The sequence below is a fragment of the Carlito syrichta genome, unplaced genomic scaffold (assembly GCF_000164805.1).
Source record: "Carlito syrichta isolate Samal-C Ts95f unplaced genomic scaffold, Tarsius_syrichta-2.0.1 Scaffold307260, whole genome shotgun sequence".
NCBI classification, from domain to species: Eukaryota; Metazoa; Chordata; class Mammalia; order Primates; family Tarsiidae; genus Carlito; species Carlito syrichta.
In genome coordinates, this window is record NW_007251356.1 from 446,625 (window position 1) to 474,624 (window position 28,000).

The 28,000-nt window shown below is 36.3% G+C and overlaps 1 protein-coding gene across 3 annotated transcripts in view; it reads left to right on the forward strand.

The window, feature by feature from the left end:
• The window catches only part of KIAA1324L (KIAA1324 like), a 183,635-nt gene that overhangs the window by 148,277 nt on the left and 7,358 nt on the right, over positions 1-28,000 (forward strand). For all 3 annotated transcript variants that reach the window (XM_021715671.1, XM_021715672.1, XM_021715673.1), the window contains 7 exons: positions 107-209; positions 3,164-3,301; positions 4,864-5,127; positions 5,813-5,986; positions 8,301-8,490; positions 9,757-9,853; positions 11,658-11,759. In XM_021715671.1, coding sequence (XP_021571346.1) covers positions 107-209; positions 3,164-3,301; positions 4,864-5,127; positions 5,813-5,986; positions 8,301-8,490; positions 9,757-9,853; positions 11,658-11,759 — 1,068 coding nt within the window. The remainder of the gene's footprint in view (positions 1-106; positions 210-3,163; positions 3,302-4,863; positions 5,128-5,812; positions 5,987-8,300; positions 8,491-9,756; positions 9,854-11,657; positions 11,760-28,000) is intronic.

Sequence of the window (28,000 nt, forward strand, 5' to 3'; positions counted from 1 at the left end):
AGAGAAGAGCTTGGCTTTCAGTTCAATGTAAAATAGTAACTTAATTTTACTCCCAAGTGTATTTAGAACATACTATAAATATTGCCATTTTTAATCTCTGAAACAGACCACCAACATCTATGACTGGAGCCACGGGTTCTGAACTAGGAAGAATCACATTTGTCTTTGAGACCCTCTGTTCAGCTGACTGTGTTCTGTACTTCATGGTGGTAAGTGGATGATCAGCTCTTGAAGACAGATTTCTAAGCCTAGCACTTTCTTTCAAGTGTTAATTTAGTTATACAAGTTGGGATAAGAATCCCATTTCTCTTGCCATTTTTAGGGCCTTCCAAAAACATTTTAAAATATCTAAAGAAATCCATGAGAATTGTGCAATGAAATCCATGAAGAAACATTCATTCTTCATGGGGAGGAGTAACTGAAGGGTCTAGGTGACTGATAAAGGCCAGGGAATATTAATCTGGCAAAAAATCCTTCATACTAATATGGCACTAGCAAAATGAAAATTCTCCCATAATACCTGTTCAACTATTGAAACCATCGGCAAGAAAGAAAATGTATTAATAAGTGAGGTTAGAAAATAATGGAAGTATAATCTATTGGGAAGAAAGAACTTTTCCTTGTTAAATTTAATACATTTAGACCAAGGACTTTCCTATACCTATGTCATAATTTTGCCCATTTCTCTTCTAGATGTCCTACAAGTTTTAGCTCTAAACTTGAGAACAGTAACACTACAAAATTTACTAAAACCTCTTTTGGGTTTTAAAAGATTGTTGACAAAGATTATAATATTCAACTAAATAGTGACTTCATAGACTTACTTTGTTTTTGTGTTTTGTTCAATGACCCTCTAGTAGCTAGTTAACAGTTTATTAATGGTGTCCTCCATGATATACAAAATGTGAGGAGATTTGTGATTACTAATGGCTTACATGAAGGCAGACTATTTTGTTCTGACAAAAATACTGACTTTGTAGCAGTAAAAAACCAAATAATTTTCCATATATCTATCTTTATCACAAGTCTTCAATTTTCTCAACTTTGCCTTTTTATTTCTTTAGTCTGTTAGTTCCTCTTCATACTCAGTGCCGTTGTTGAAATTCAGACTTTCATTCTCTCTCAACTAGGCTATTCAGTAGTCTCCAATCCATTCTTTTCATCTCCACTGTCTCATCCATACTGCTTGTCAATATTGTCTTTAACCATAAAAATAACATTAGATGCATCAACGACAAATCTTTCCCCTTTCACTTAGTGGTTTTTATTGCGTATAGCAGTGGTTCTAAAGTGTGGTCTCAGGACCAGCAGCAACAGCATTTCCTAGGAACTTGTTAGAAATGAAAATTTCTGGGTCTCAGCTTAGTCTTACTGAGTGAGAAACTCTAGGGCACAGCGATCTGTATTTTAGCAAGCTTCACTCTGACGTTTGAGAAACAATGGTGTGTGAATGCACTTCACATTCCTGGGTATGGCATCTCTGTGACTCTTTGTGATCTTTCCCCAGCCTCTGTTAGCACACCTGCTTTTACTACTCACCTTGCTAGTCACCCTCAATTTGTTGGTGTCATTAGGATGCTCTGTACTTTTTCATTACTTATATATTGACACACTCAGCCAAAATGACATTCTTTCTTTAGCTCTTTAGTCTGAAGAACTCCCGTTCATACTTCCTGGGAAGCTCAAACTCCACCTTTTCTGGGAAGCTCTTTCTTACTCCTTTAAGTAAAGTTATCTACTCTCTTCAGTATTCTCCTAAAATCCCTGTTTAATTATGTAAATTTATTTATATTCTTGTTTTTCTCACTTGACAAGTCACTCCTGAGGTTAGCATCATGTAATATTTATTTTGATAGCAATCCCAGAATTTTTAGCTTTTAGAAAAATCTGCTTTTTTTTTTTCTTCTCTCTGTGATTTGATCTTCTTACAGGAGTTTTGGAGATATCATATTAAATAATATATAAAAATGCTTTGAATATCATATTGTGCTTTACAAATGTAAGGTGGTATTATTTGCACTACTGTGTTAAATTGCATTTATTATGACCTAAAAAGATGATGCCTAGTGAAACTCTGTCTATATATTATGAACTCCTTTTGGGGAATGGCATGAATGATGATTTGGATGTTCGGTAATGTGAAGATTTCTGTAATATATGTCAAACATTTCCTGTTATTTCAATCTGTGGTGTGAACTCAAGATATATTTTTTTATACTGTATTTGATTATTTTATATCATGTTTGAGTCATACATTTATTAACACAGGAAGAAAAAGGAAGAGTCATGTCTTGAACTCTTAAAACCTCATTGCCAACATCCCAATAACTAATGGAAACCCGTCCAAATTCATAAGTGATCTATCAGGGTTTCTGCAGGAAAGTTTATTGGAAAACTCAGGGTTTAGCCTTGGTTTTCATTCCAAATAAATTAGATGTATATTATGTTATCTTGTTGACTTATTATATTTGCTTTATAGTTATGTTAATGACAGAATATTAATTAGAATATCACAAATTTGTATGATTATTATAAATCTTGAATTTAGCTAAAGAAATCAGAAATAAAATATTATACAAATTAAACCTTTTGCAATTCAAGCATAAGCAAGAGAGTGTTTCATAAGCATAAACATTCTGGTTAACCTGCACTTGGGTTTGTATGGAACTTGCAAGTATAATCCAGGACTAACTAAGAATTTCTGTGTAAGAGCTGCTTATCAGAATCTCTAAAGGAATGGAAAACTTTTCTATTCTATGAGGGTTCTAGAAGTTTGTTGCTAGAAGTTTGAGGAATTTTTTTTTCTAAGTGTATTTCCTATGCTAGAATCACATAGATTAACAATAACACACAGGCAAAAAACAAATAAAAAATCTAACAAACACACACACACACACACACACACACACACACACACACACACACACACCCCAATCCTTAAACATACTATGATTTGAGACGTCTTTCAAGTTATATTAACAATGTGGTTGATACTATAGTAATTACTAAGTGAGTAAGGTACCTGTGCAAATTTGACGGGAAACATGCTCTGCAGATAAGTAGTCATGAACTCTACCAGATTTACTGTAAGTATATACACATTTGTAATATATATTAATATTGAGTTTGTGCTTTATTTGTGTATTTTTTCATTGTGTTTTAGGATATTAATAGAAAAAGTACCAATGTTGTAGAATCATGGGGTGGAACCAAAGAAAAACAAGCTTACACCCACATCATTTTCAAGAATGCCACATTTACATTTACATGGGCATTCCAGAGAACGAACCAGGGTCAAGATGTAAGTTCCAAGGACTTTTTTTCTTTTTCTTTTTTAATAACACAAAGATGATGTCTCTTTGTGGAGATGCATACAAAATGATCACTCAGATTTGGAAGAAAAGACTTTGCTTTTCATTCATGTAGAATCAATCATTTGATTATGGAGTGGATTGATCTAAAATGGTAATTTTTATGTTTTGAAGGTAAGAATGTATGGAATGAAATTACACTCTATCTCTGAATTTTTCTGCACTCTGAACAGATCTGTTTGCTTGTAGCTTATGAGAAAGGAGATCTAATTTTGTAATTCTTAAAAATTAACTTGTTTGTAAGGCTTTCTGAGGCTTTGAGAAGTCGGGTGACTTTCTTCCTCTTTATCTGAATGATCTGACATTTATCTTGGAGCCATTAACTGGTGTTGTTACATTTTTTCATTACAGTAATGTTTCCTTTTACAACCTGGAGAATGTGTGTGTGTGTGCACACAATTGGGTTAACATACAGAATCATTTCCTTTCTTTTACTTTTCCTGATAGAATAGACCTAACCTTCCCCTAAGTAAATCCCATTGTATAGTATGTTTCAGTGATAGCAGGACTGTTATTTGTGTGGATCTCTACAGATGTGACCTTCCCAAGGTGAGAACAGGGTAAACCTTGGGAAAGTCAGAAGTGGCCTTAATACTGTGGTGACAAATGTAGAATATTTTCTCCTTTATCTTCAGGTATTCGGTGGGGAATCCTTACTCCAGATATTACTTTACTCCAAGTGTTTCTTACGAGTATTCAGATCACTATAGTGGGAGGCATGATCATGCAATGGAGCCCTACTTTGCTTGCCTTTTTCTTTGCCCCAGACAAAAATGATTGAGTAGTCTAGGGTAGCACTGCTCTACACTGATAGAGTGATGTCCACTACTTGATGAAAACCAGCCCTTAAATTGATCTAGTGTTACACAAAAGAAGATACAGTAAGACCCAGGTTTTTTCTCTCTATTCCACATGCTTTCAGAAAATATCAGAGTATGTTGGTTAAGGAAGAGACTAGAGAGGAAAACAAAGGCTCAAAGAAGTGGTGTGACTGCAACAGTTTGGGTCAGAACCAGAAGTCCTACTCTATCATGCTTCTCCAATCCCTATTCTAAGCCCTTTCCATTCTGCCACACTGTCAACATCCTATTTGATTTGATTTGATTCAAATCATTTGATTTAGGCTTATATCTGAATAAATAATGATAGGACATAAAGTTGCTTCTCTCTTAAACTATTCCAGTTCTTCCAGATATAAAATTTATGAGTATGCCTGAATTTATACCAATTGTGCCATATCTCATGGTGATTGTGGCAAAACTCCTGGAACTCCATTATTATGGAAATTGACTTCTGCTGTCAAAATTTAAGATTTTTCTTTTTTAGAAGAACTAAATAGTGATATTAATCCATTGTCAATTAAAAACTGTTAGACTGGGACACTCTACTTATTTTGATGATATCAGAGTGAGACATAATCTGATTGTATAGCTAAGCCCAAGGCAAACTTATTACTTTCTCTCTCTCTCCTTCTCTCTCTCTCTTTTTCCAGAATAGACGGTTCATCAATGACATGGTGAAGATTTATTCCATCACAGCCACTAATGCAGTTGATGGGGTGGCATCCTCATGCCGTGCCTGTGCCCTTGGCTCTGAGCAGTCGGGATCATCATGTGTCCCCTGCCCCCCAGGCCACTACATTGAGAAAGAAACCAACCAGTGCAAAGAATGTCCACCTGATACCTATCTGTCTATACATCAGGTTTATGGCAAGGAGGCTTGCATTCCATGTGGGCCTGGAAGCAAAAGCACTCAGGTGAGTGGGTCTGCATGTCAGTTATCTCACGAAAGCATATTTTAATGGAGAAATTGAAGGGTTTCTCTTGCTGTTCCTTTGGACGCTCTGAAGTTGCTATTTGTTCTAAAAGACTTTTTCATTCCCTTTTCTGTTTTTTTCCTTACATTTATTGAGTACTCAATGAGTACCTTGAAAGTACTAGTTATTGGGGGCATAGGATATTAAGAAAAGCTTCCAAATAAGAATGATTTCCAAAATTTTAAAATTGGTTCCTTGTGTATTGTTAATTTAGAATTAACCTCTATAGGCTGGCTATAGAAGTCTTCTGGGAGCAGCTAGTGTATCTTATAAAATTTGAAGGGCAAAAATTGATGCTATATTATGGGTGAAGGGCAAAGGAGCTTTATTGTCTTTTAAAATTATTGTAACGGAATTTTGGCTATTCTTAAAATACCTTTCTACAAGAAACTAATTTGTGGATAATTTTACTCTGACCTTAAAAAATATTTCGAATAGTCTGAACTTTGCCTAGGAAAATCTTGTTAGAGTTTAGGAATTCTTTACATTAGTATGGTAAAATATACTATAGCTAAGATAAACTTACTGAGATAGTTTTTATAGTTAGAATTATTTTCTGAAATGCATATTAGTAGCAGCTAATACTTTCTTTCCTGCTATTTTTCTTTAAAATCTTTAATAAAAGGACCATTCAGTTTGCTATAGTGATTGCTTTTTCTACCATGAGAAAGAAAATCAGAGTTTGCACTATGACTTTAGCAACCTCAGCAGTGTGGGCTCCTTAATGAATGGCCCCAGCTTTACTTCCAAAGGAACAAAATACTTCCATTTCTTCAATATCAGTTTATGTGGGCATGAGGTGAGTTCTGACTGTCAAGGTAAGATACAGCTATATTTCAGCTCTGATTGAGTCGATATTTTCCTGTGTTGATGGACCAATAAATTCTCTATGGAAACTAACAAGCAAGTGTCATAAACTGACTTTTGATTTCTTAAATCCTCTGTTGCCTCCTAGCATATTGGCAGCTTTTCCTACCAGGGGCAACTTGTGTGGCTCTCAGTCCATCAAAGTGCTCATGCAGTGAGTTACCCTAAAGGTTGGAGCTATGGTGTAAGTGCTTTGAGGAGCTTTCATTTTTGTAAAAGTGGGTCAGGCTTATCAATCTCACCTATTTGCTTATATCGTCAATTTTGTGTTTTAAAAAGAAAAGACTTCCAAGAGGAAGTCTGTCTAAATTAAAAAGGACATATGCTGGGACAAATATCAGTTGACAGGTAACCTTAAATATAAATAAATAACAGGATTTTATTTTCTGTGGGAAGAAGCAGGCCTTAATTAATACTGGCAGTGGGGAGAGGTACAGGACTATATGTCCAATACTTTTATGAACATACAAGTTTGGGATTGGGAGGTTGCTAATGGGGTATACCTTTAGCAAAGGTAAAAACACAGCAAGGCATTTCCTACATATCTCTTCCCATATTAGCTCCTATATCTCCTATTTTCTTCATTATGAGATACTGTGCTAAACTGTTTGCAAAGGAGATAAAAAAGAGATCTGATGACCACAGAGGTTTTCAAACAAAAAATATCTATGAATGTTACATGGTATGACATTTATCCTGTCCTGATTTTACGTGGGATGATTCAACACACTTACTAGATTGGTTAAGCAGTCAATTCAGTCAATAAATAAATATGTATTAAATAACTAGTGTGTCTAGCTGGGCTCGGTGACTCAGCCTGTAATCCCGCGCCTTTGGGAGGCTGAGGTGAGTGGATTGCCTGAGCCCGCGGATTCGAGACCTGCCTGGGCAGGCGAGACCTCATCTCTACGATAAATCAAAAAAATTAGCCGGGTGTGGTAGCACGTGCCTGTAGTTCCTGCTACTTGGAAGGCTGAGGCGGAAGGATCGCCGGAACCCAGCAGGTCGAGGCTGCGGTGACCGGGAGCAGCCACTGCACTCCAGTCTGGGTGACAGAGTGAGACTCCAACTCAAAAATAAAATAAAATAAAATAAAATAAAAATAAATAAATAACTAGTTTGTGCCAGAAACTATGTGAAGTAGTAAATAAGGTTAACTCCGGTATCTATTACACAACTTCTCAATCGTATTCGTGTATTACCACTGTCATTTATTTCATCTTCTTGCCTATTTTCTCTGACTTTCTCTTTCCTTTTAATTCTCATCCCTTTCTGTTATGTCCCCCCTTTTCCCATTACTACTCCCCCCCATCATTCTTAGTTTCAACCGTTTAATTTAAGCATAAAAAATATATTGCACCTGTATTGTGGTAAGAAGGCCTGGTGGAGGGAGAACAACTTATAGGTTAGAATTGCTAGCTTCATTAAGAAAGGGAAATCTTTATATTTTTCCTTATGTTCATTTATGTACACTCTTCTAAGACCAATAAAATAGTTTTTCTTTTTTTAATATTTTCTTCGTAGACATTATAGGCAAGCTATAGTTCATTGCAGTGGAACTATGGTATGTTTAAACATATTACAATTAAACAGGTTTTCAATTTTTATAAATTCTATCTTAAAATGAGCTCCTACATGATTAAAAATAAACCCCATATTCCTTTTAACATAATGTATAGTTGAACAGATATTCATCATTGACTCTAAGAGTAGATCAATAAATACACTTGTAGTGACCAACCATTTAGAATTCAGGTGTTGTCCTAGGATTTTGCTGCAATATGTCTTTTATGCGTTCTTCCTCAGCCTTCGTACCATCTTTCTGCCACACGCAGGCTCATAAAGGAGAAGGAAGACCAAGTCTTTTTCTTTGGCATTAAAACTTTGTTTGCTGGTCTCCTTGCATGCGTTATCATCCCATAACTGGACATTTCATAGAGTACTTCTATTTCCCTAAGTTAGATGGCTTTCATCTAGCACAAATAATGCCTGTAGTGGGAGGAGCAGTGAAACCTTGAGTTATTGTGTGTGTTATTACTGCAGTGACTCTGAACACTGGCTGAACTTGCAACTGCCATGAGAGCTTTTAAAAAATACTGTTGCCTAGGCTTTATACTTGATCAATTAAGTCAGAATCTCTGCAACGAGGAGAAAGCCACTGTTCTGCTAAAGTCACTAGCTAGCTAAGATTCAGTGTAAAGACTGACCTTCTGTAAAATCTCTCCTTTATGACTTTGTTTTTCTAGGGGAAGAAGATGGCTCTCTGTACCAACAACATAACAGACTTTACAGTAAAAGAAATGGTGGCAGGATCAGATGACTACACAAATTTGGTAGGGGCATTCGTATGCCAATCAACTATTATTCCTTCTGAAAGTAAGGGATTCCGAGCAGCCTTATCATCACAATCCATAATTCTGGCAGATACATTTTTAGGTAAGCTTCTTTTGGTTCATATATACATGCATACATTTATTCTAAAATTATGATACCAATAACTTGTCATTGCATTGGTGATTATCATAGATGATTAAGGTTCCCAGGTAATTCTAAATCATCACTTTGTAAAATGGTTAAAAATTCCTGCCAGTGGGGACTATTCATCAATTTTGGTGAGTATAAGAAGCTTCTGAATTTTTGTATTCACTCATTTGTGGTATGATTTTTTTGAGGGTCCATGCCTTTCATCAGATTCTCTAGGAGTTTAAGAGACAAACTAATTTTGAAGACCAGAGCTAAAAGCAAAATAAGAGCAGTAAATAGACACAAGCTAAACCTAAATCACAATATATGCCACATGTTTGCATCATCTTTTCTCATACCAGAAGTAAGTTGGTGACAAGGAGCAAAAGTGAGGATGTGAGTTTTATTCCCCATGTACCCTTTCTGTCTCTGTGGTCTGGCAGGTATAGGAAAGTTTTAAGAAGAATCCAGGTCTCTAATTAGTGAATCTTAGGAAGCAAACTTGTTATAACCTCTGGAATGGTAGTTAGGAATCTTCATAGGTGATTCTGATGTGCAGCCAGATTTGAGAACCAATGCTGTAAACTCTGGAGGAATTTAGCTTTGCATTTCAGCACCAAGGTCAGTTACAAGGCTTGTGTTCAGTGTGTGAACTCTGTGGGAAGCAAAGGTTGACATTGTTTGTGTTTTGACTCTGCTGTCATTTTGTTTACAAGAGATAGGGGGGAAAATGCCTTATTTTTTCTGCTTATTTGCTTAAGCTAATTTTTGAGTTGTTTTCTGGATATTTTTAGGACCATATTTTTTGCTTTGCCAAATATGTCTATATTGAAGTGAATAAAAAAAAATCTATATCGAAGTGAGTAAAAAACTATATTAGCAAAGTAGCCCAGCAAATTCGCCAGAGGATGAAAATTTTAATAGAAGATTTTTGAAAATTTAAAGCTGAAAGAAACTTTATAGCTCATCTATATTACTGCATGAATTTTACAAATTAAAGAAACAAGACCCAGAGAAATGAAATGACTTAAGCACAATCACAAAGATAGGCAGTAGAATCTTTTCTGTTTTATTTTAGAGGCCTTGGTAAGTTTCTTATTTTTACCATGAATTTATTAATTTTATACAGTATTTCTGGTAAAAACAGCAGTCATCAAACTATTTTATATTCAGATATACAGAGACTAAATAAACCTAATGCCCATATTACTGAATGTTTTCTTTTTTAATGCCACCTAGGAGTGACAGTTGAAACCACATTGCAAAATATTAATATAAAAGAAGAAATGTTCCCAGTTCCATCAAGCCAAATACCAGATGTACATTTCTTTTATAAGTAAGTAAGAATTCTGCTTCCCTTGATTATCTATTTTTTAATCAAGAGGAATATATATATATATTATATATATATACTATATATATATATACACTCTTATTACAAAAGGAGCTATTATACTTATATACTTACAATGGTGTATATATAATTATATACTAGACTGTGAGTTCCTGTGGCAGGGAAGATAGATTGTGTTCCCCTAACATTTCTAGCATATAGCTTGTACTTAATAGATAATCTGTAATTGTTTCTTAAATGAAAAACTTAGTAAAAACATGAAATATTTTGAAAGCCTTATTTAGCTTCTATCATATATATGTATATTCTTTTAAATTAGGAATAAAGACACTCTTCTTCATTGTCTAGGCAGTAATTATTTATAAGCACTACATCAAAGCATCAGCCTAAGTAGATATGGGCCCCGCTCTCTTCAAAATTTTTTTGATTATAAATTTTGACCAAAATTATAATAATTTTACTAAATGCTCTGATGATAGCTTATCATTTCATCTGGGAAAACAGTCAACTTTTCATAGGCAGCATGAAATAAAATGAACTGAATTATTTAAAAAGTTTTTATTGTAAAGATGTGGAGTACAATTCAGTGTTAGGTATGCAAACATTGATCATGCAGGTACCCCTGTTAATGAGGTGTGCCCCTCCTTCCCCTAGCAGTTTCCCTCAACTGCCAATCCCCCCCTCACCAACAGTTTCCCATTACTGCCAATCACTTTCTTATAGTATTATAATTGCTCAAGGTCCTCTTATGAGTGAGAACATATGGAACTCTGTTCTTTGTTTCTGTGATAAATCACTGAGTATGACTGACTCCAAATTCATCCAGGTTGCTGCAAAGTCCATATATTTGTCATTCTTTATGGCTGCATAATATTCCATTATATATATGTAGCACATTTTTAAAATCCAGTCCAGCTTCAGTGGTCAACATGGTTGGTTCCATATTTTTGCTATTGTGAATAAGAGCTGCAATAAACATACGTGTGCAGGTATCTTCTTTGTAGAATAATTTGAGTTCTTCCAGGTATATTCCCAATAGGGAAATTGATGGGTCATATAGAAGGACAATTTCTAGTTCTTTCAGAAATCTCCAGACTGTTTTCCAGAGAGATTGTACAAGCTTGCATTCCCACCAGCAGTGTAGACGCATTCCTTTTTCTCCACATCCTCACCAGCATCTGTTGTTGTTTGCTTTATTAATAATGGCCATTCTTACAGGGGTTAGGTGGTATCTCAATATGGTTTTGATTTGCATTTCTCTGATGATGAATGAGGCTGAGCACTTTTTCATGTGTCTGTTAACTGCCCATATATCTTCTTTTGAGAAGTGTTTATTCATGTCTTTTGCCCACTTTTTAAAGGGGCTGTTTGTTTTTTTTCCCTTCGGTGTGTTTGAGTTCCTTGTAGACCCTAGATGTTAGACCTTTGTCAGATACACAGTTGGCAAATATTTTTTCCCATTCTGTGTGCTGTCTCCCTGCTCTCTTGATGGTTTATTTTGCTTGAAGAAGCTCGTTAATTTTATGAGGTTCCACTTATCTATCTTATTTCTTAAGGTATTGGCCTTTAGGGTTCTGAGCAGGAATTGGTTGCCAGTTCCAATTTCCATAAGGGTGTCTCCTGCGTTTAATGAACTGAATTTGTATTAAAATCTTAAGTCAGAGAACCTTAATTCATTTTTATTTTTTATTTGTTTGAAGAACATGAGAACAATTATTCACATGATATTTTTGTCTTTCTAATCTTTATCATACTGTTTTTTAATTTGTTATTTGCCTTGCAATAGGTCTTCCACAACTACAACATCTTGTATTAATGGCCGGTCAACTGCTGTGAAAATGAGGTGTAATCCTACTAAGCCTGGAGCAGGAGTGATTTCAGTTCCCAGGTATTCTTATTTCTATATGGTTATTCTGTATTTGTATTTATTATGAAGAAGTGCAACTCTCTAGCCTCTTACTATTTTAAAACTCATTATCTCTGGAGATAAAGCAGAAAGAGGACAGAATAATTTGTAGGTTTTTATTGTAGGTATGTGCTGAGTACTTATGAAGACAAGTAAGTCCTTATCCAGTCTTCACTTCCCAGCCTCTTTAATGACATATTCTCGTCCTGTTTGCCATGATTGTCTAATTCTCTTGAAAATTATTTAAGCAATATACAATTAATTGCACTGCTTGTATCTTTGTTTTTATCTTATTATTTGGCCTCAGTTGCCTTGAGAGCTAGATTAGGAACTTTTCTAGTTTATGGTATTGGATTGATAATTAACTAGCCAAGTGATCTAGATTAAGTAATCTAACCTCTCAGTCATAGTTTCTTTCTCTGTAATGGGTAGATCATTTATATGATCCATTTTCAATTATTTAGTTTTTCAAATAATAGTGGCAGAATCACCAACTGTAGAATACACAATACAGTTCATTTAATGCAAATTGGCATTGAGGTCATAGCTCTCTACAGTTAAGAACTGAATGATACAATTCACTTTGGATGGGAACACTAGGAAGAAATAAGCAAATCCATGAACCCAGAAGAATTGCCAACTTAAATAAAGATTTCTTTAAGGGCATGACTGACACTTGAGTGTCTCCTGATTATTATTTTTCAGTTATTCATTGTTCATTAGGCAGATTATATATTTCTAATATGTTTAAGGTTAAGATACCTTTGGATCGTAGTTTGATTTGCAGATTTTTCTCCATCGAACTAGCAAAAACATATATTTGTAAAAAGAAAATGATTGACTTAATTTTGTTTTTGATAGTTTCCCAGTAACCCTTGAAGGATTTCAAGCTATTCTACTTATGTCACATCAGGATTGGAAATCAGTGGTTCAAACATTGCTTCAGCTACTTGTGCATCCTAAAAATAGCATAACAGTATTTTGGGCTTACTTTTGGTGTAAAAACACATTGGTATTCACTTCTCACCAACTGTGTTTTTCTACTTCTCATAGATCATGAATCAATTATTCTTTTCACCTGTTCAAGGTGAGAGAAGAATGTGATACAAGGACTATATAGTAAAAGGTAATAGATGTCAGTGAAAGGAACAGAGGGAAACTGATACTTAAGGGTTTCATGTGACTGAGGATCCCTGTGCCAGCTTCCCTGCTGGAGGCCCAGGCAACAAACACTCTGTATGCAGTGATGTGGCCAGATATTTCAGTAATAAAAGCACATATCTTTTCTCATTTTCTGTTTAGTCTCCTGAATAGCTTTGAGTTATTTATCATAGCACTACCGAGGTTCCCTTTTTATGGACCTAGCAATTAACCTCTCTAGGTCTAGTCTCCAACAGTCTACTTGAATAACTTCCATAACTTCTCCAGGTCTCTGAGTCAAGTATATGATGTTACTAAAGACTGAATCTGTCCTTTAGGAAATATATCACTCTAACTCTCATAAGATTCATTCTGATGTTTTAATATAAACAAAATTGTCTCCTGGGGTTAAATTATGGTATCTAGAACCTGAATTTTCCCTTGGGAGGAAAGGAAAAGTTAAGTTTCTCTTTTGACATCCAGCAATCTGCCACTTATGGAACTTAACTATTTTGCCAAGGTTTCTTGAGATCACCTGCAGCAGAATGCCTTGGGGTGTCTATTTTAGAAATTAATTTCTGGGCCTTTCCTAAAGCCTAAAGAATCTCTGAACGTTGACAACAGGAATGTTTTTAAAAACACAAGGCAATTCTGATGCATATTCAAATCTGAAAGCCATTTGTCTTAATCCACATTTTGGAATTGGGCTTATTTTTTCTGAGACAGATTCCAAAAATGTGTTCTGCATTTTAGTTTTCTGAAAAGCTCATTTAAAATATCACATTCTACAGGTTGGAATCCTTCAACCATATTTTTATAAACCCTTATTTATAATTATGATACACACTAAAGCATGTAGACACTGCTGTAGGGGGCTACATGAACCACACAGCCTACGTGTGCTGACCTTTGATTCCTTCTTGAATCAATTTCCCATCAGGGCACAAGGGGGAGCTCGGGGATCAGAACATGAGAGAGAAAAAAAAACTAGCTTGTCCTAAAATAATTAGAAATTTTTAGCTGTGGGACTGAATAAAGATTTCCTACTAACAGGAAAAAAAAAATGTTAGCAGAGCCAGGTTTCTCAGGCTACTTTTGAAGATGACTTACTTTTTCTTTCTTTCTTTTTTTTTTTTGAGTTTTAAGATCTCCAAGGGAGAGAGAGGGAGATGCTAACCAGATACTTGCCTTGAGAAGTCTTATATGCTGACCAAGAAGTCTCAGAGGGAGACTTTGGCTGTACAAAAGGGATGTCACACACAGGAATTCTCATTTCTTGGCCAAGATTCTTGGCAAACCAGGCAAAGGTGACTTTAGCAGTAGTAATATTGGTTGGGGCTGTATATCTTTGTGTCCTAGGAAAATGTTGAGATGCTCAACCTTGGGAAAAAAATAATATCTTTTTGTCTTTTTTTTTTAAACAATCTTACATAAATTTATTGGGCACAAGCACAACTTTGTTACATGCATGGATTGTGTAGTGGCTGAGTCAGAACATTTAGTATATCCATCTCCCAAATAATGGACATTGTACCCACTAAGTAATTTCTCATCTTCTACCCCCCTCTTACCCTTCACTCTTCCAAGTCTTTATTGTGTATCATTCTACTCCCTATGTCCATGTGTACACATTTTTTAGCACCCATTTATGAGTGAGAACATGCAATATTTGTCTTTCTGTATCTGATTTGTTTCACTTAAGATAATGCCTCCCAGTTCCATCCATGTTGCTGCAAAAGGCATGATTTCATTCTTTTTATGACTAAATAGTATTCCAGTGTGTAAATATACCACATTTTCTTTATCTGATCATCCACTGATGGACAGTTTTCTTTGCTATTAGGAATAGTACTGCAATAATCAAACCAGTGCAGGTGTTTTTTTGGGTATATTGATTTTTTTTTTTGGCGGTGGGGGGGTAGATACCCAGTAGTAGATACCCAGTCGTTCTTTGAGAAATCTCCATACCGTTTTCCATATAGGCTGTACTAATTTACATCTCACCAGGAAAATTAGAATGTCTTCACAGAAAGTGAACAAGGCAGGAAAAAAGGAGAACTATGTGTTCTTTGTGTATTGCCCGAGAAATGAGAGGGAGCAACAAATTATCTGGCTTGCCTACTCATCTGCAGTTGGAAACCCCAACCTGTCTAGTTGGTCTGGCAGATGTAGTTGGTTTCTAATTCCATAAGGTGGGTGTGAGACATTTTAGATAAAACAGCACAGTGTTTGTGGCAGATGGAATCTGAGAGCTGGAGTGGACTTTTAAGATTTTCTAGTGTAGTTTGCACCTTGGGCAGAGAATAGACTGCTAACGCAACAGACTGCTGATATCCCTAAATAGATGCTCCCCCAGACTCTGCCTAAAAGGTTTCCCAAACCTCTAGTCTTGATCTTACGTGGGTAGAGGAACTGAAGACTCTCCTTTCATTAGGAAAAATTTAGACCTAAGTATTGTGCCCATAGAACTTTTTCAAAACACAAGACATTTCTGTTAGTGAAAAGAGTATAAAAGGACCTTAATAGACAGCAGGTAAAGGAACCATTTTTATTCTGATAGTAGAGATGCCATAGCATCTATGAGATCCTTGAGTCAAAGGATTTTGGGACTTCCCAGCCTCTAGACTCTGGTTGTACAGCTGTGGAGTGGCATAGTCAAGGTAGAATAATTTCCCAGTTGTGTCTACTGTTCTTTTCATGCCATGATGCTTCCATCTTGCCATTTCCCCCTCCGATTCTTCATGGGCAGAGATTTGCAAAGAATCACACAAACAGACAAATATCACATTGATCCCAGAGGATAACTCAGTTGATTTACAAGTTATGATGCCTTCTTTTAAATAAGTCATCTTTCCTCAGACAGGATCTTTACTAATGTTAGAAGGAAATAATTATTTCCACCTCCCCTCAACTTATGACTATATTTAACTGCTTAGGTAGTTTATAAGCCTAAAATTGTTTTGCCAAAACCTCCTTCAGAATCCAAATTCATCTTCCTTATCAGTGTAGTCTCTGAGAGTATTGTATCTCACAAAGGGATGCTTCACAGTTCCATCATGATAGTATTTAGGGATCAAAGACTCCAGGGGTTTATTCCACAGACTCCAATTTAGAGTTTCACTATTAAAGTAATCAGATCCATTAGATGCTAATGTAATATTTTCTTTTGTCTTTGGGAAAGGACAAAACCCCCCCAAAAGTCTATTCATTTTAAGTTGTTAAAATCCAGTTTGGTTAAACGAGTCTCTTGTTTTCTTTTTCTTCTGAGCCATTTATAAACAGATAATAGTTATTGAAGTCTTTGCAAGTTAAATAAAAAAGGCAACTGAACTTAAAAGATTAAAATTAAATAAATTCTGAGAACATTAAAAAATGAGAAGACATATAAAAGTATTATGAATATAAGTGAAAACTACTAAATGGCATACAATCAAGAAATGGAAAAACTCAAATACAGGATTGCTAAAATTATGTAAATCAAACACTTGTAAGTAATCTTTAGATATAATACAAAAATATCATAAAACAAAATTTTAGGATCAATTTTGAAATAAGGGTTACAAAACTTAATTTTTTTTTTCACTGAAGAAAATAGTCTACAGATAAAATAAACTAGGGAGTGTCAGTTAAGTTAGTTTGTCCAGGTCTTAATCAGATGCTAGATTTTGGTAATTAACTTGGGGAGAATCTTTAGAAAGGGAAGTTTTTGCAGAATATTGCTAGAATTTTACAACTCTAGATCTAAGAACTATGGGTATATAAATCTTAATGTTCAGACTCAGTTTGCTATGTTCTGAATGTCAGTGTTCCCCCAAATTCATATGTTGAAATACCAAGGTGATGATATTAAAGGTGGTGCCTTTGGGAGGTGATTAGGTCATGATGGCTCTGCCTACGTGAATGGTATTAGTATCCTTATAAAAGAGATTCCAGAGAGCTAGATTACCCCTTCTACCATGTAGGGATGCAACAAGAAAGCACTGTCTATGAAGCAGAGGGCAATCTCTCACCAGATACTAAATCTGCTCACATCTTGATTTGGGACTTTCCAGCCTCTAGAACTGTAAAAACTAAATTTCTGTTGTAAGCTACTCTGTTAAATGTATTTTGTTATAGTAGCACAAATGGACTAAGACACAGTCAGAAGCAATTTATACTCTCTAGCTTCAAGGCAAACAAGATTGGAGCAAGATGCAATGGTGTTTTATGGACCCCACACAAGAGGGGACAAAGAATCCTCAGCAGAGACTGGGTAGATATTCTGAGATGGCAAAGCTGTGAAGAATTACCTGTAGTAGATTAGAGACAACATTGCCAAAGCCAGTCTGAATACCACAGCATGGAGAGCTCCAAGAAACCCTCAAAAACTCCATATGAAAGAAACTCAGCCACAATAGTTTATCCTGGATGATAACTCAACTGAAAAATCTTGTAGGCACACAAGACCGTAAGTCTTCTGAGACAAAATCCTCCCAGTTTCCTGAGACAAAATCTAGAAGGGTCAGATGCATATTGACAATGTAGGTAAATTTGTTTTAATCTTTGCATTTTGAAAGAAGTTTTGGTAAAACAAATGTATACTGACTTATAAACAATGCAAGGAGTTAATAATAGGTTGAATATAGGTCATTATAGTTCATACGAAAAGATTTCTTCTCTATGAATTAAAAATATGAACAAAGTAGATCTGGTAAGATGAATTATTTAAAATATGGCACTAAAACTCATGGCTCAGTCCAATTTCCCTCAAGAAAAGTATCCCATTTTAGAATCTAAGACCTAACTTCCTAAAAAAAGTTAATCTGAATTTTTATATATTGCCAATGCCTGATTCATGAGGCAATACCAGAAGTAAAGTAAGGAAAGTGGACATCTAATGCTTATTTACCAATACAACCAAATCAATGTCCACCTGGTTTTCCTTTGAAGTGGTTTCTTCTCTCCCTAGAATTCATAGCACTTTTGGAATCCTCTAGAATCCTAGCCTTGTACACTCCAGCTCTTCATGATCATGCATTTTTCTCTTTAGACATTTACTCACTGGTTTCTATGTTGATCATGTAAACCAAAATTATAAAAGAAACACAAGTGATGACACCTCTGCATTCCAGATTTATAAAGTTGGGGGAATGTGGTTGGAGATGCTAGTGGGACAGGCAATCAAAGGGAAAAGTAGTTCAAATATTTGCTAATTAAGCATTTATTTAACTATTTTTCTTGTTCTCTTGGTAGGAGAAAGTATTTTTTTGTTTTTTCTCTTGTACTTTTTTCTATTTTCATTCTATAAATGAGCACTATTGAAGTTATTGTTGCTTCATACATCCTTGTTTCACAGGAAAGGCCAGATTTAAACTATTAAATTTAGGTTTATAACAAAGAATTAAATTTGCATGTTCCACAAGTTAAATGATTCATTGAGTTAAAAGAATTTTAAGAACTGATTCTAAATTAAGCTATTTTTAATCTAAGAGAATCTTTTAAAAAGTGATGTTTACCAGGGAAAAGCACTGAATCATTCTGGTGTTTTGACACCTAATGGCAGCTTCATAAATTACATCAGTGTATTGATTTTTTTGTTGTTGTTGCAGTTGCAACAACTTAAAAAGTTGCAACTTTAGCAAGTGCTATGCAATGCTAATAGTCTTTTATATTTTTGCAATGCTTAAGCTTCTCAAAATTTTCTCTATTTTATCCACTATAAACATCTTGTGAAGTCAGTAGAGCAGACATTTGATTTTGACAAATTACAAAAATGAGGCAGGGGGAAGGAGGAGTCACGTCATTTGTGGGAAAACACACAATTATTTGAAAGTCTAGTTAGAATTGTAACTTAAGTCTTCTGTGTAGAGGTTTTATTTTATTTTAGGAATATGGAGTACAAGTGAGGATTAACTACATAAGTAGGCTGCATGCAGGTGAAGTTTGAGTTTCTAACTGACTCTCTCATATCCCCTGGTAGTGAACACTTTGTGTTGTCACATGCCCCCCACTCTTCTCCCTCCCTCACCTAGCAGTGACCAATGACTGCCTTGTGCTAATAATGATTAATGTTCAGGTCCCACTTATGAGTGAAAACATGCAGTATTCAGTTCTTTGTTTCTCTGATAGATCACTTAGTATGATGATCTCCAACTCCATCCAACTTGCTGCAAAGTCCATGGTTTTCTTCTTCTTTATGGCTGCATAATACATCACGTATATATACCACGTTTTATTTATCCAATCTGCTTTTGATGGGCAGTAGAGTTGGTTCTGTGTTTTTGCTGTTGTGAATAGAGCAGCAATAGACATGCATGTGCAGGTATCTTTTTTGTAGAGTGATTTATGTTCCTCTGGGTATCTTCTTAGGGGAGGGATTGCTGGATTGTATGAAAGGTCAATCTTTAGTTCTTTTAGGAATTGCCACACTGCTTTCCATATTGATTGAACTAGCTTGCTCCCACCAACAGTGTGGAAGCATTTCCTTTCCTCTGCATACACACCAGCATCTGCTGATTTTTTGATTTATTAATGATGGACATCCTTATTAGAGTTAGGTAATATCTCACTGTAGTTTTCATTTGCATTTCTCTGTTGGTTAGTGAGGCTGAGCATTTTTTCATGTGTCTGTTGGCTGCTTGTATGTGTTCTTTTGAAAAGTGCCTATTCATGTCCTTTGCCCATTTTTTAATAGGGTTGTTTGTTTTTTACCTTCCTCTTCATTTGAGTTCCTTGTAGATACTGGATGTTAAGGCTTTGTGAGATGCATAATTTGCAAATATTTTTTCCTATTTTGTGGATTTTCTCCCCACTTTCTTGATGGTTTCTTTTGCTGTGCAAAAGTTTTTTAGTTTGATAAGGTCCCACTTGTCTAACTTAACTTTCATGGCATTCACTTTTGGGGACATGGTCGAATTCATTGCCTATTCCAATCTGCATGAGAGTGTTTCCTACATTTTCTTCTAGGATTCTTATGTTTAGGTCCTTGATCCATTTTGAGTTGATTTTTAAAAATATGGTGACAGTTCCATTCTTCTGCATGTGGCCAGCCAGTTTTCCCAGCACCATTTGCTAAATATGGTCTCCTTTCCCCAATGATTATTATTGGTCACTTTGTTAAAGATGAGTTGGTTGAGTGACTGGGTTTTTGCTTCTGAAATCTCTATCCTGTACCATTGGTGTGCCTATTCCTGTTCCATTTCCAGGCTGTTTTGGTTACTGTAGCCTTGTTAGTAAAGCTTAAAGTCTGGAAGTGTGATACCTCCCACTTTGTTCATTTTGCTAAGGATTGTTTTGACTATTCACACTTTTTTTTTCTGTTTCCATATAAATTTCTGTATTGCTGTTTCCAGGTCTGAGAAAAATGTTATTGGTAATTTGATGGGTGTTGCATTGAATCTGTAGATTACCTTGGGTAGGATGGACATCTGACAACATTGATTCTTCTAAACAATGGGCACTTGTGTGTGTCATCCTTGGTTTATTTGAGCAATGTTTTGTAGTTCTCATTGTAAAGGTCTTTCATTTCCTCTGGTTAGGTAGAAGTCAAGGTATTTCAGTTTTTTGTTTTTTGGTTTTTTTTCTTTGTAGGTATTGTGAATGGGATTGTGCTCTGTTTTTTGTGTGCTGATTTTGTAACTTAGACTTACCAAACTTATCAAAGTTGTTTATCAGTGTGAGGAGGCTTTTGACAAACTGCTTAGGATTCTCAAGGTATGAAATTATATCATCCACAAAGAGGAATAGGTTATCTTTCCTTTTTTCCTATTTTGGATACCCCTGATTTTCTTCTCTTGCCTAATTAATCTGGCTAGGAATTCCAGCACTATGTTGAACAGAAGAAGTGTGAGTGGGCATCCTGGTCTTGTTCCCATTCTTAAGGGGAATGCTTCCAGCTTCTGCCCATTAACTAAAATGTCAGCTGTGGGTTTATCATGGATGACCCTTACTGTTTTGAGAAATGTTTTTTCTATGCCTAGATGCTCAAGGGTTTTTAGCAAGAAGGAATGCTGGATTTTATTGAATGCTTTTTCTGCATTTAATAATATAACCATGTGATTCTTGGTTTTATATCTGCTAATGTGCTGAATTACACATTGTGAATTATAGTCTTGTAAATGTTGAACCAGCCCTGTATCTAGGAATGAAGCCTACTTGGTCATGGTGCATGATCCTGAAGATGTCTTATTGGATCCAATTTGCTAGAATCTTGTCGAGAATTTTTGCATCTATATTCATCAAGGAGATTGCCCAGAAATTCTCTTTCCCTGTTGGATATTTGCCAGCTTTGGGTATCAGTGTGATATTAACTTCATAAAATGAGTTGAGAATTCCATTATTCATTTGTCTGGAATACTTTCAATAAGATTGGTATTAGCGCCTCCTCATATGTCTTCTAGAATTCAGCTGAGAAGCCATCTGGTCCAAGGATTTTTAAAATTTTATTTATTTATTTTTTTGGTGGGGGAGATTTCATATGACTGAGTCAATTTTCTGGATTGTTATTAGTCTGTTTGGAGTTTCAGTATCCTTTTGTTGCAACCTCAAGTGGTTGTATGATGTTAGACAGTCCTACATTTCCTTAGGTTTTCTAGTTTATTTGTATATAGTTGTTCATAATAATCTCTAGTAATCTTTTGAATTTCTTCAGGATCAGTTGTGACTGTGCCTTTTGCATTTTTAATTGTTTTTATTTGAACTTTCTTTCTCTCTCTTTAAGTTAATCTGGCCAGGGATCTGTCAATCTTATTTATCCTTTTTATAGAACCAGCTTTTTGTGTTGTTGATCCTTTCCATATGTTTTGTCTTCTATATCCTGCAGTTGTGATTTTATCTTGATAATCTGAATTCTTCTGCTGAAGTTAGGATTTAGATGGATTCTTCTGCTGAAGTTAGGATTTAGATGATCTTGCCTTTCTGGTTTAGGTGTGATGTTAGGCTGTTAACTTGTATCTTTCTGTTTTCCTGATGTGTGCTTGCGATGCTATGACTTTTCCTCTAACAATATTTTCATGGCATCCCAGAGTTTCTGATAAGATGTGTCTGTTTTTGTTTGTTTCCAGTAATCTTTTTTATTTTTGTCTTGATTTCCATGTTGACATAGAAGTAATTCAGCAGTATGTGGTTTAGTATTCATGCCTTTGTGTGTTTTGGGGGTATCTAATTGTGGTGATATTTATTTTTATTCCACTGCTGTCTGAGAAGATGCATGGTATTATTTTGATGTTTTGTAATTTGTTCACACTTGATTTATGCCCAAAAATGGATCGCTCTTAGAGTATGTGTTATATGCTGATGTGTAGAGTGTATACTCTGTAGATGTTGGGTGGAGGGTTCTGTAGATATCTGTTAAATTCATTTGATCGAGGATCGAGTTAAGGTTTTTGATTTCCTTATTGGTTTTTGCCCTGATGAACTATCTAGAACTGTTAGTGGGCCTATTTAGGTCTCCAACTATGTTGTGTGAGAGTCAATGTCCTTCTTAGTTTACTTAGTAGTTGTTTTTATAAAGCCTGGTACTCCTGTGTTGGGTCATATATGTTTAAAAATGAATATTTCTTGCTGGCAGATTGAGCATTGTATTATTATGTAGTATCCTTCTGTGTCCTTTTTAACTTTTGATGGTTTGAAGTCTTCTTTGTCTGATATCAGCACAACTACTTCTGCTTTCTTTTGTTTTCTCTTTGTCTGAAGACCATTTTCCAGCCCCCAACTTTGAGCCTGTTATGTCCTTTGCAGTGCGATGAGTTTCCTGGAGGTAGCAGATGGTTAGACCATACTTCTTTATCCAGTTTACCACTGCATGTCTTTTCAGTGGCACATTTAGTCCATTCACATTCAAATTGATTATTTAAATGTGAGAGTTTATCCTTGTCCTAGGACCCTTTGGGGGTTGCTTTGTTTCCTTTTTACTTTTTTATTTATATATGTGCATTTTCTTTTTTGTGAGTACTCTGTATGCTCTGTTGATATGTTCTTGCCAGTACTTGTAATGGGTTTGACTTTTTTTTTTCTGTTTAACACTTTCTTAAGCATCTCCTGAAGGAATGGCCTGGAGGTGGCATATTCTCTTAAAGATTGGATGTCTGGGAAAGATTTTAATTCTCCATCAATGATGAAGCTTATCTTGATGGGGTAGGAAATTAATGATTGGAATTGCTAATCTTTAAGAAAGTTAAAGATTGGACTTCAGTCCCTTCTGGTTTGTGATGTTTCTGCAGATAAACCTAGAGTGATTCTGATGGGTATTCCTCAGTTGGTAGTCTAACCTTTCTCTCTTGTTGCCTTTAGGATTTTTTCTTTCATGCTTACTTTTTGAAGATGATTACCATGTGTTGCGATTGGTCTTCTCATGTGATACTTTGTGGGGGTTCTCTGAATCTCTTGTGCTTGAATGGTCACTTTCTAGTGAGATATGGGAAGTTTTCTTAGATGACCTCATGGAATGTTTGTTCCATGGTGTTCTCAATTCTGTTTCCCTTCAGGGATACCAGCAGGTATAGATTTGACTTCTTGGCATAGTCCCACATATCTCAGAGGCTTTACTCCTTCTTTTTGAGCTTTTTTTCCCCCTGTTTTTGACAGACTGGGTTAATTCTATATTTTTGTCTTCAAGCTCTGAGATTCTTTCCTCTGCATGACTAATCCTGCTCCCTATGCTTTTTGGTCTGTTTTTGATTTCCAGGATGAGGTTCTTCATTTCCATTATTTCAGAATAGGCTTTTTGAAATTGGCCAGCTCTGCTTTTACTTCCTATATGACTTTGGCAAGTTTCAATTCTAGTTTCTCTTGGTTTTCTCTGTTCATTTTAGTCATCCAATCTCTGATTTCTGTGACTGTCATTTGTTTGTGCACTGATGTCTGTTTTCTAGGGTATTCTTTAATACTCTGAGGGTTGTCTATATTTTTCCCTGATTTTTTCCTTATTTGTGACAGGTCTCTCTCTCCTTTCTGTAATTCCTTTTGGTTTTGTTGCTCTGAAGCTAGTCACTGATCCGCTGTTCTAGGGCCCTTTCTGTGTCCAATGTAGGTCACTCAGTGAGTGGGAAGGACATTCACTTCAGCTCCTTGCTCATCCCTGTAGCAGGTTTCTTAACTGTAGCAGCCTCTACTGCTAGCATTCTGTAAAGTGTAAAGGATGGGCTCCCCTGTCTGCTGTCTGTTGTTTGTAGCCCAGAAGCCTTCCCATTGAGATAGCCTTTGGGAGTCTTTTATGCTGCTTTCTCCCTGTTCAAGTCCACACTCTGCTCTTGAAAAAAATGCAATTTCCTTGCCAGAGAGATCTGCCCTGTAGTCATACACAGAACTTGGAGGTGATTCTTTTTTATCTGACTAAGAAGATGGGCTGGGTGCCAGCGAGGTTCATTCTGCTGGCAGGCTTTTTCTGCCTGGGAGCTCGCTCCCTTTTTCTGCAGGCAGAAGCTACACTCATGGATGCTGACCCAGCATGGTTCTTTTTTTTTTTTTCATTCTGCTTAAGGTCTGGTTGCTCACTACTGCGCCTTGACCAGAACTTCTCCTGTGTGGAACTGACAACTCGCACACCACTGGGAGGACTGAAGGGACCTTAGGAACACTCACCCATTCTCATTCACCGGGCAGGGCTGCAGTTCCTTTGTGAGTCTGGTGCATTCCTAGGTATGGAATACCCTGATTCCTGAGTCTGCCATCATTTTCTGGTCTCTGTGTGTTCAGAGATCTTTGCTGGGTACAGGGTGTTTCACCCATCCAAAAGTGTTTGGGATGTCTTTCTATTGGCAGCATGGTCCCTAACCTCAGCCTTGCATGGCAAGAGTGGCACTGGTCTGTTGCTCCATGGTGGCCACCTTGGATCTCAAACTTTCTTTTTCATTGTGTGTAGAAGTTTTTGCAACTTTGATTACTTTTCTCCTTTTTTGTTTTCATTGGTTAGTTTATTGCTTCTCAAGCTTAAACAGACTTACTCTTCTAGTTTCCCAAAATAAATGGTTTGTTTTTCCTCCTTTTTAAACTTTACTATGTTGGAAAGACAAAGCAGAAAATAATTTGGGGAGGAGAGATTTGAACTGGAGAGCATATTGATTATTTTTGCAAAGTGATCAGAAAAGCATAAATACTTTCAAAGTTGTAAATCACTGTTATGCAAATAATAATTGTGTTTTGAATTATTTTTTGCCATTGATTGCCTAATTAAAAAAAAAAGAACAATTTTTGAATTGCTTTATCAATCTAGAAAGTGGAAAGTCAGGATAATAATTTTTTTGGGGTGTTGGAGTCTCATTTGGTCACCCAGACTGGAGTGCAGTGGCCGCTCCTGGCCACTGCAGCCTCGCCTGCTGGGCTCCGGCAATCCTTCCGCCTCAACCTTCCGAGTAGCCGGAATTACAGGCATGCACTACCACGCCCAGCTGATTTTTTGATTTATTGTAGAGATGAGGTCTCGCTGCCCAGGCGGGTCTCGAACCCGCGGGCTCAGGCAATCCACTCACCTCAGCCTCCCAAAGGCGCGGGATTACAGGCTGAGCCACCAAGCCCGGCCAGGATAATATTTTATGTGGTATGTTTTTTATCTATTGTACTTACCCTTTTTAACCTCTCTTTGTTTCATAATCTGAATATTTTCATTAATGTCTTTTTAAACACAGTGAAATTAAGGCAGATAAAATCTAAGCCATTTTTCCCCAAAGATTTGCTACTTGCCATTGTTCTTAACTCTGACAAATAACACTGGGCCTCTGTTACAGCAAGTTATAAAGAACATTGCTTTTACTCATATTCCACTATGTCTGCTTAGTCTCCAGAAAACAGAAAGGTTGGAAAGGGATATGTAAAAGTGTAGTCAATTTTTAGATATGTAGTTTTATTTTTTAGTGTTCATGTTTTAGGTTGTCTTGGAATACACTTAGTTAAGAGAATGAAATTTTACTTTGCAGGTAGACTGAAAATTATAGTTTTGGACTATGTATCATTAGAAAGCCATTTGAAGTTAAGATGTAAAAGGGAGTGTTTCTTGGATATTCATTATGTTGTGTTTATCTTTTTTCTATTCAGTGTTTCAGGATACCTGTACTCAGCACCAGTCGAGGCCCAAAGGAGGTTTTCAGGGCAAAGCCTATATTTACATGGCTTAACTTACGGGAGTTGAAAGTGTGGTAGACAATTTTAGAGGACAATAATCCTCCTAGTTAATGAATTCATGAACAAAACAGCCATTCTCTCTAGAACCTTTCCAAATAGTATCTGGTTTTAATCAGTATGAATTCTGTACATAATAACAACAGGTTAATTTTTCAACCAGACCGTGTCAACCCTTAAAATGAAAATTTTGTCAGCCCTTAAAATGAAAGAGGCAAGTTGATGTAATAGGCTTACCACCAGAAAGCAGAGTTCCAAAAAGTCTTTGTTTAAGCCCTGCACTATCTAGTGGTTAGTTCGTTGTGATCCCCCTGTATCTAAGCCTCATCTACCACCTGCAGCATGATAAAGGTAGCCACCTCTTCAAGTTGTTATCAGACAAAGGACACCCAGGATTGTAAAATCATTTGCATCACTGAGCTGTGTGTTGATCTGATGGTTGTTTGGTTGGCTTTTTCACTTGAGAAAACTTTGTATAATGTTTTTCTCCTACTCTGTAAAACAGTGGTCCCCAAACTCTGTGGGATCAGGGACTCTTTTTGTAGAAGACAGGTTTTCAATGGATGGGGGAGAGGAGGGTAGATGTGCAGTCAAATCTCACTGCTAATCACCACCTCAGCTCCACCTCAGGTTATCAGGCATTAGATTCTCATAGGAGCACACAACCTAGATCCCTCACATGTGCATTTCACAATAGGGTTCGTGTTCCTATGAGAATCTGATGCTGCAGCTCATCTGATAGGAGACAGAGCTCCACTCACCTCCTGCTGTATGGCTAATTTTTTTTTTTTATTTGGAGTCTCACTCCATCGTCCAGGCTGGAGAGCAGTGGCACGCTCACAGCCACCCCAGCATCAACCTGATAGGCTCAGGCGATCCTTCTGCCTCAACCTTCCAATTAGCTGGAACTACAGGCACATGCTACCATGCCTATAGTTTTATTGTAGAGATGAGGTCTCGTAAAGTTGCCCAGGCTGGTCTCGAACCCACAGGCTCAGACGATCTTCACACCTTGACCTCCCAAAGTGCTGGGTTTACAATAGCTTGGTTTTTTAACAGACCACAGACCGCTACTGGTTCACGGTCCAGGGACTGGAGAACCTTGCTCTAGAAGACCGTGGTCCTGTGCATCATTCTATTCCCCAAAGCACCTTGCTTAAGTACATTACCTTAAACAGAAAACACACCCTCCTTTATATGTTGACCTTTCACTACCCAGTTCCTGCCTGTATGCCCAACACTGACTGACTTGCTCTTAATGCTCTGGCAACAATGCCCCACGTGTAATTTCCTAATTCATCATACTTTTTCCCTTCTGGCAGGTATTTCTTTGCTTGCTTTCCTTCTATTCTGGCTAACTCCTACTGAATACTCTAGACCCAGCTTAGATATCATTTCTACCAAAAAGTCTTTCCGGAGCCCCTCCCTACCTTTTTTTTTTTTTCATTATCTGTGTGTGTCTGTTAAATTTTTTAAAATAGCTTTGTAGAAATATAAATACATTAGCAGAGACATACTATACAATTCTATAATATATATCATGTATATATTTACTATACAACACATACTATACACTTCACCCATTTAAAACATACTGTTCTATTCAGTTCACCCATTTAAAGCATACTGTTCAGCGGCTTTTAGTATATTCACAGATATATGCAACCATCACTACCACAGTCCATTTGAGAACATTTTCATCACCTCAAAAAGAAACCTCATTTCCTTTAGCTATCACCTCCCTATACTCTAGCCCCATTCCCAATCTATACAACTGTTAATTTACTTTCTGTTTCTATAGATTTCCCTATTCTGGACTTTCATATGAAAAACATCACATAATATGTGGAATTGTATGACTTGTTTCTTTTACCTAGCGTTAATTTTTTAGATACACCCAGGTTGTGCCGTGTGCCAGTACTGCATTTCTTTTTACAGATGAATGCTATTCCACTGTATGGGTCTATTGCAATTTGTTTATCCATTCATTT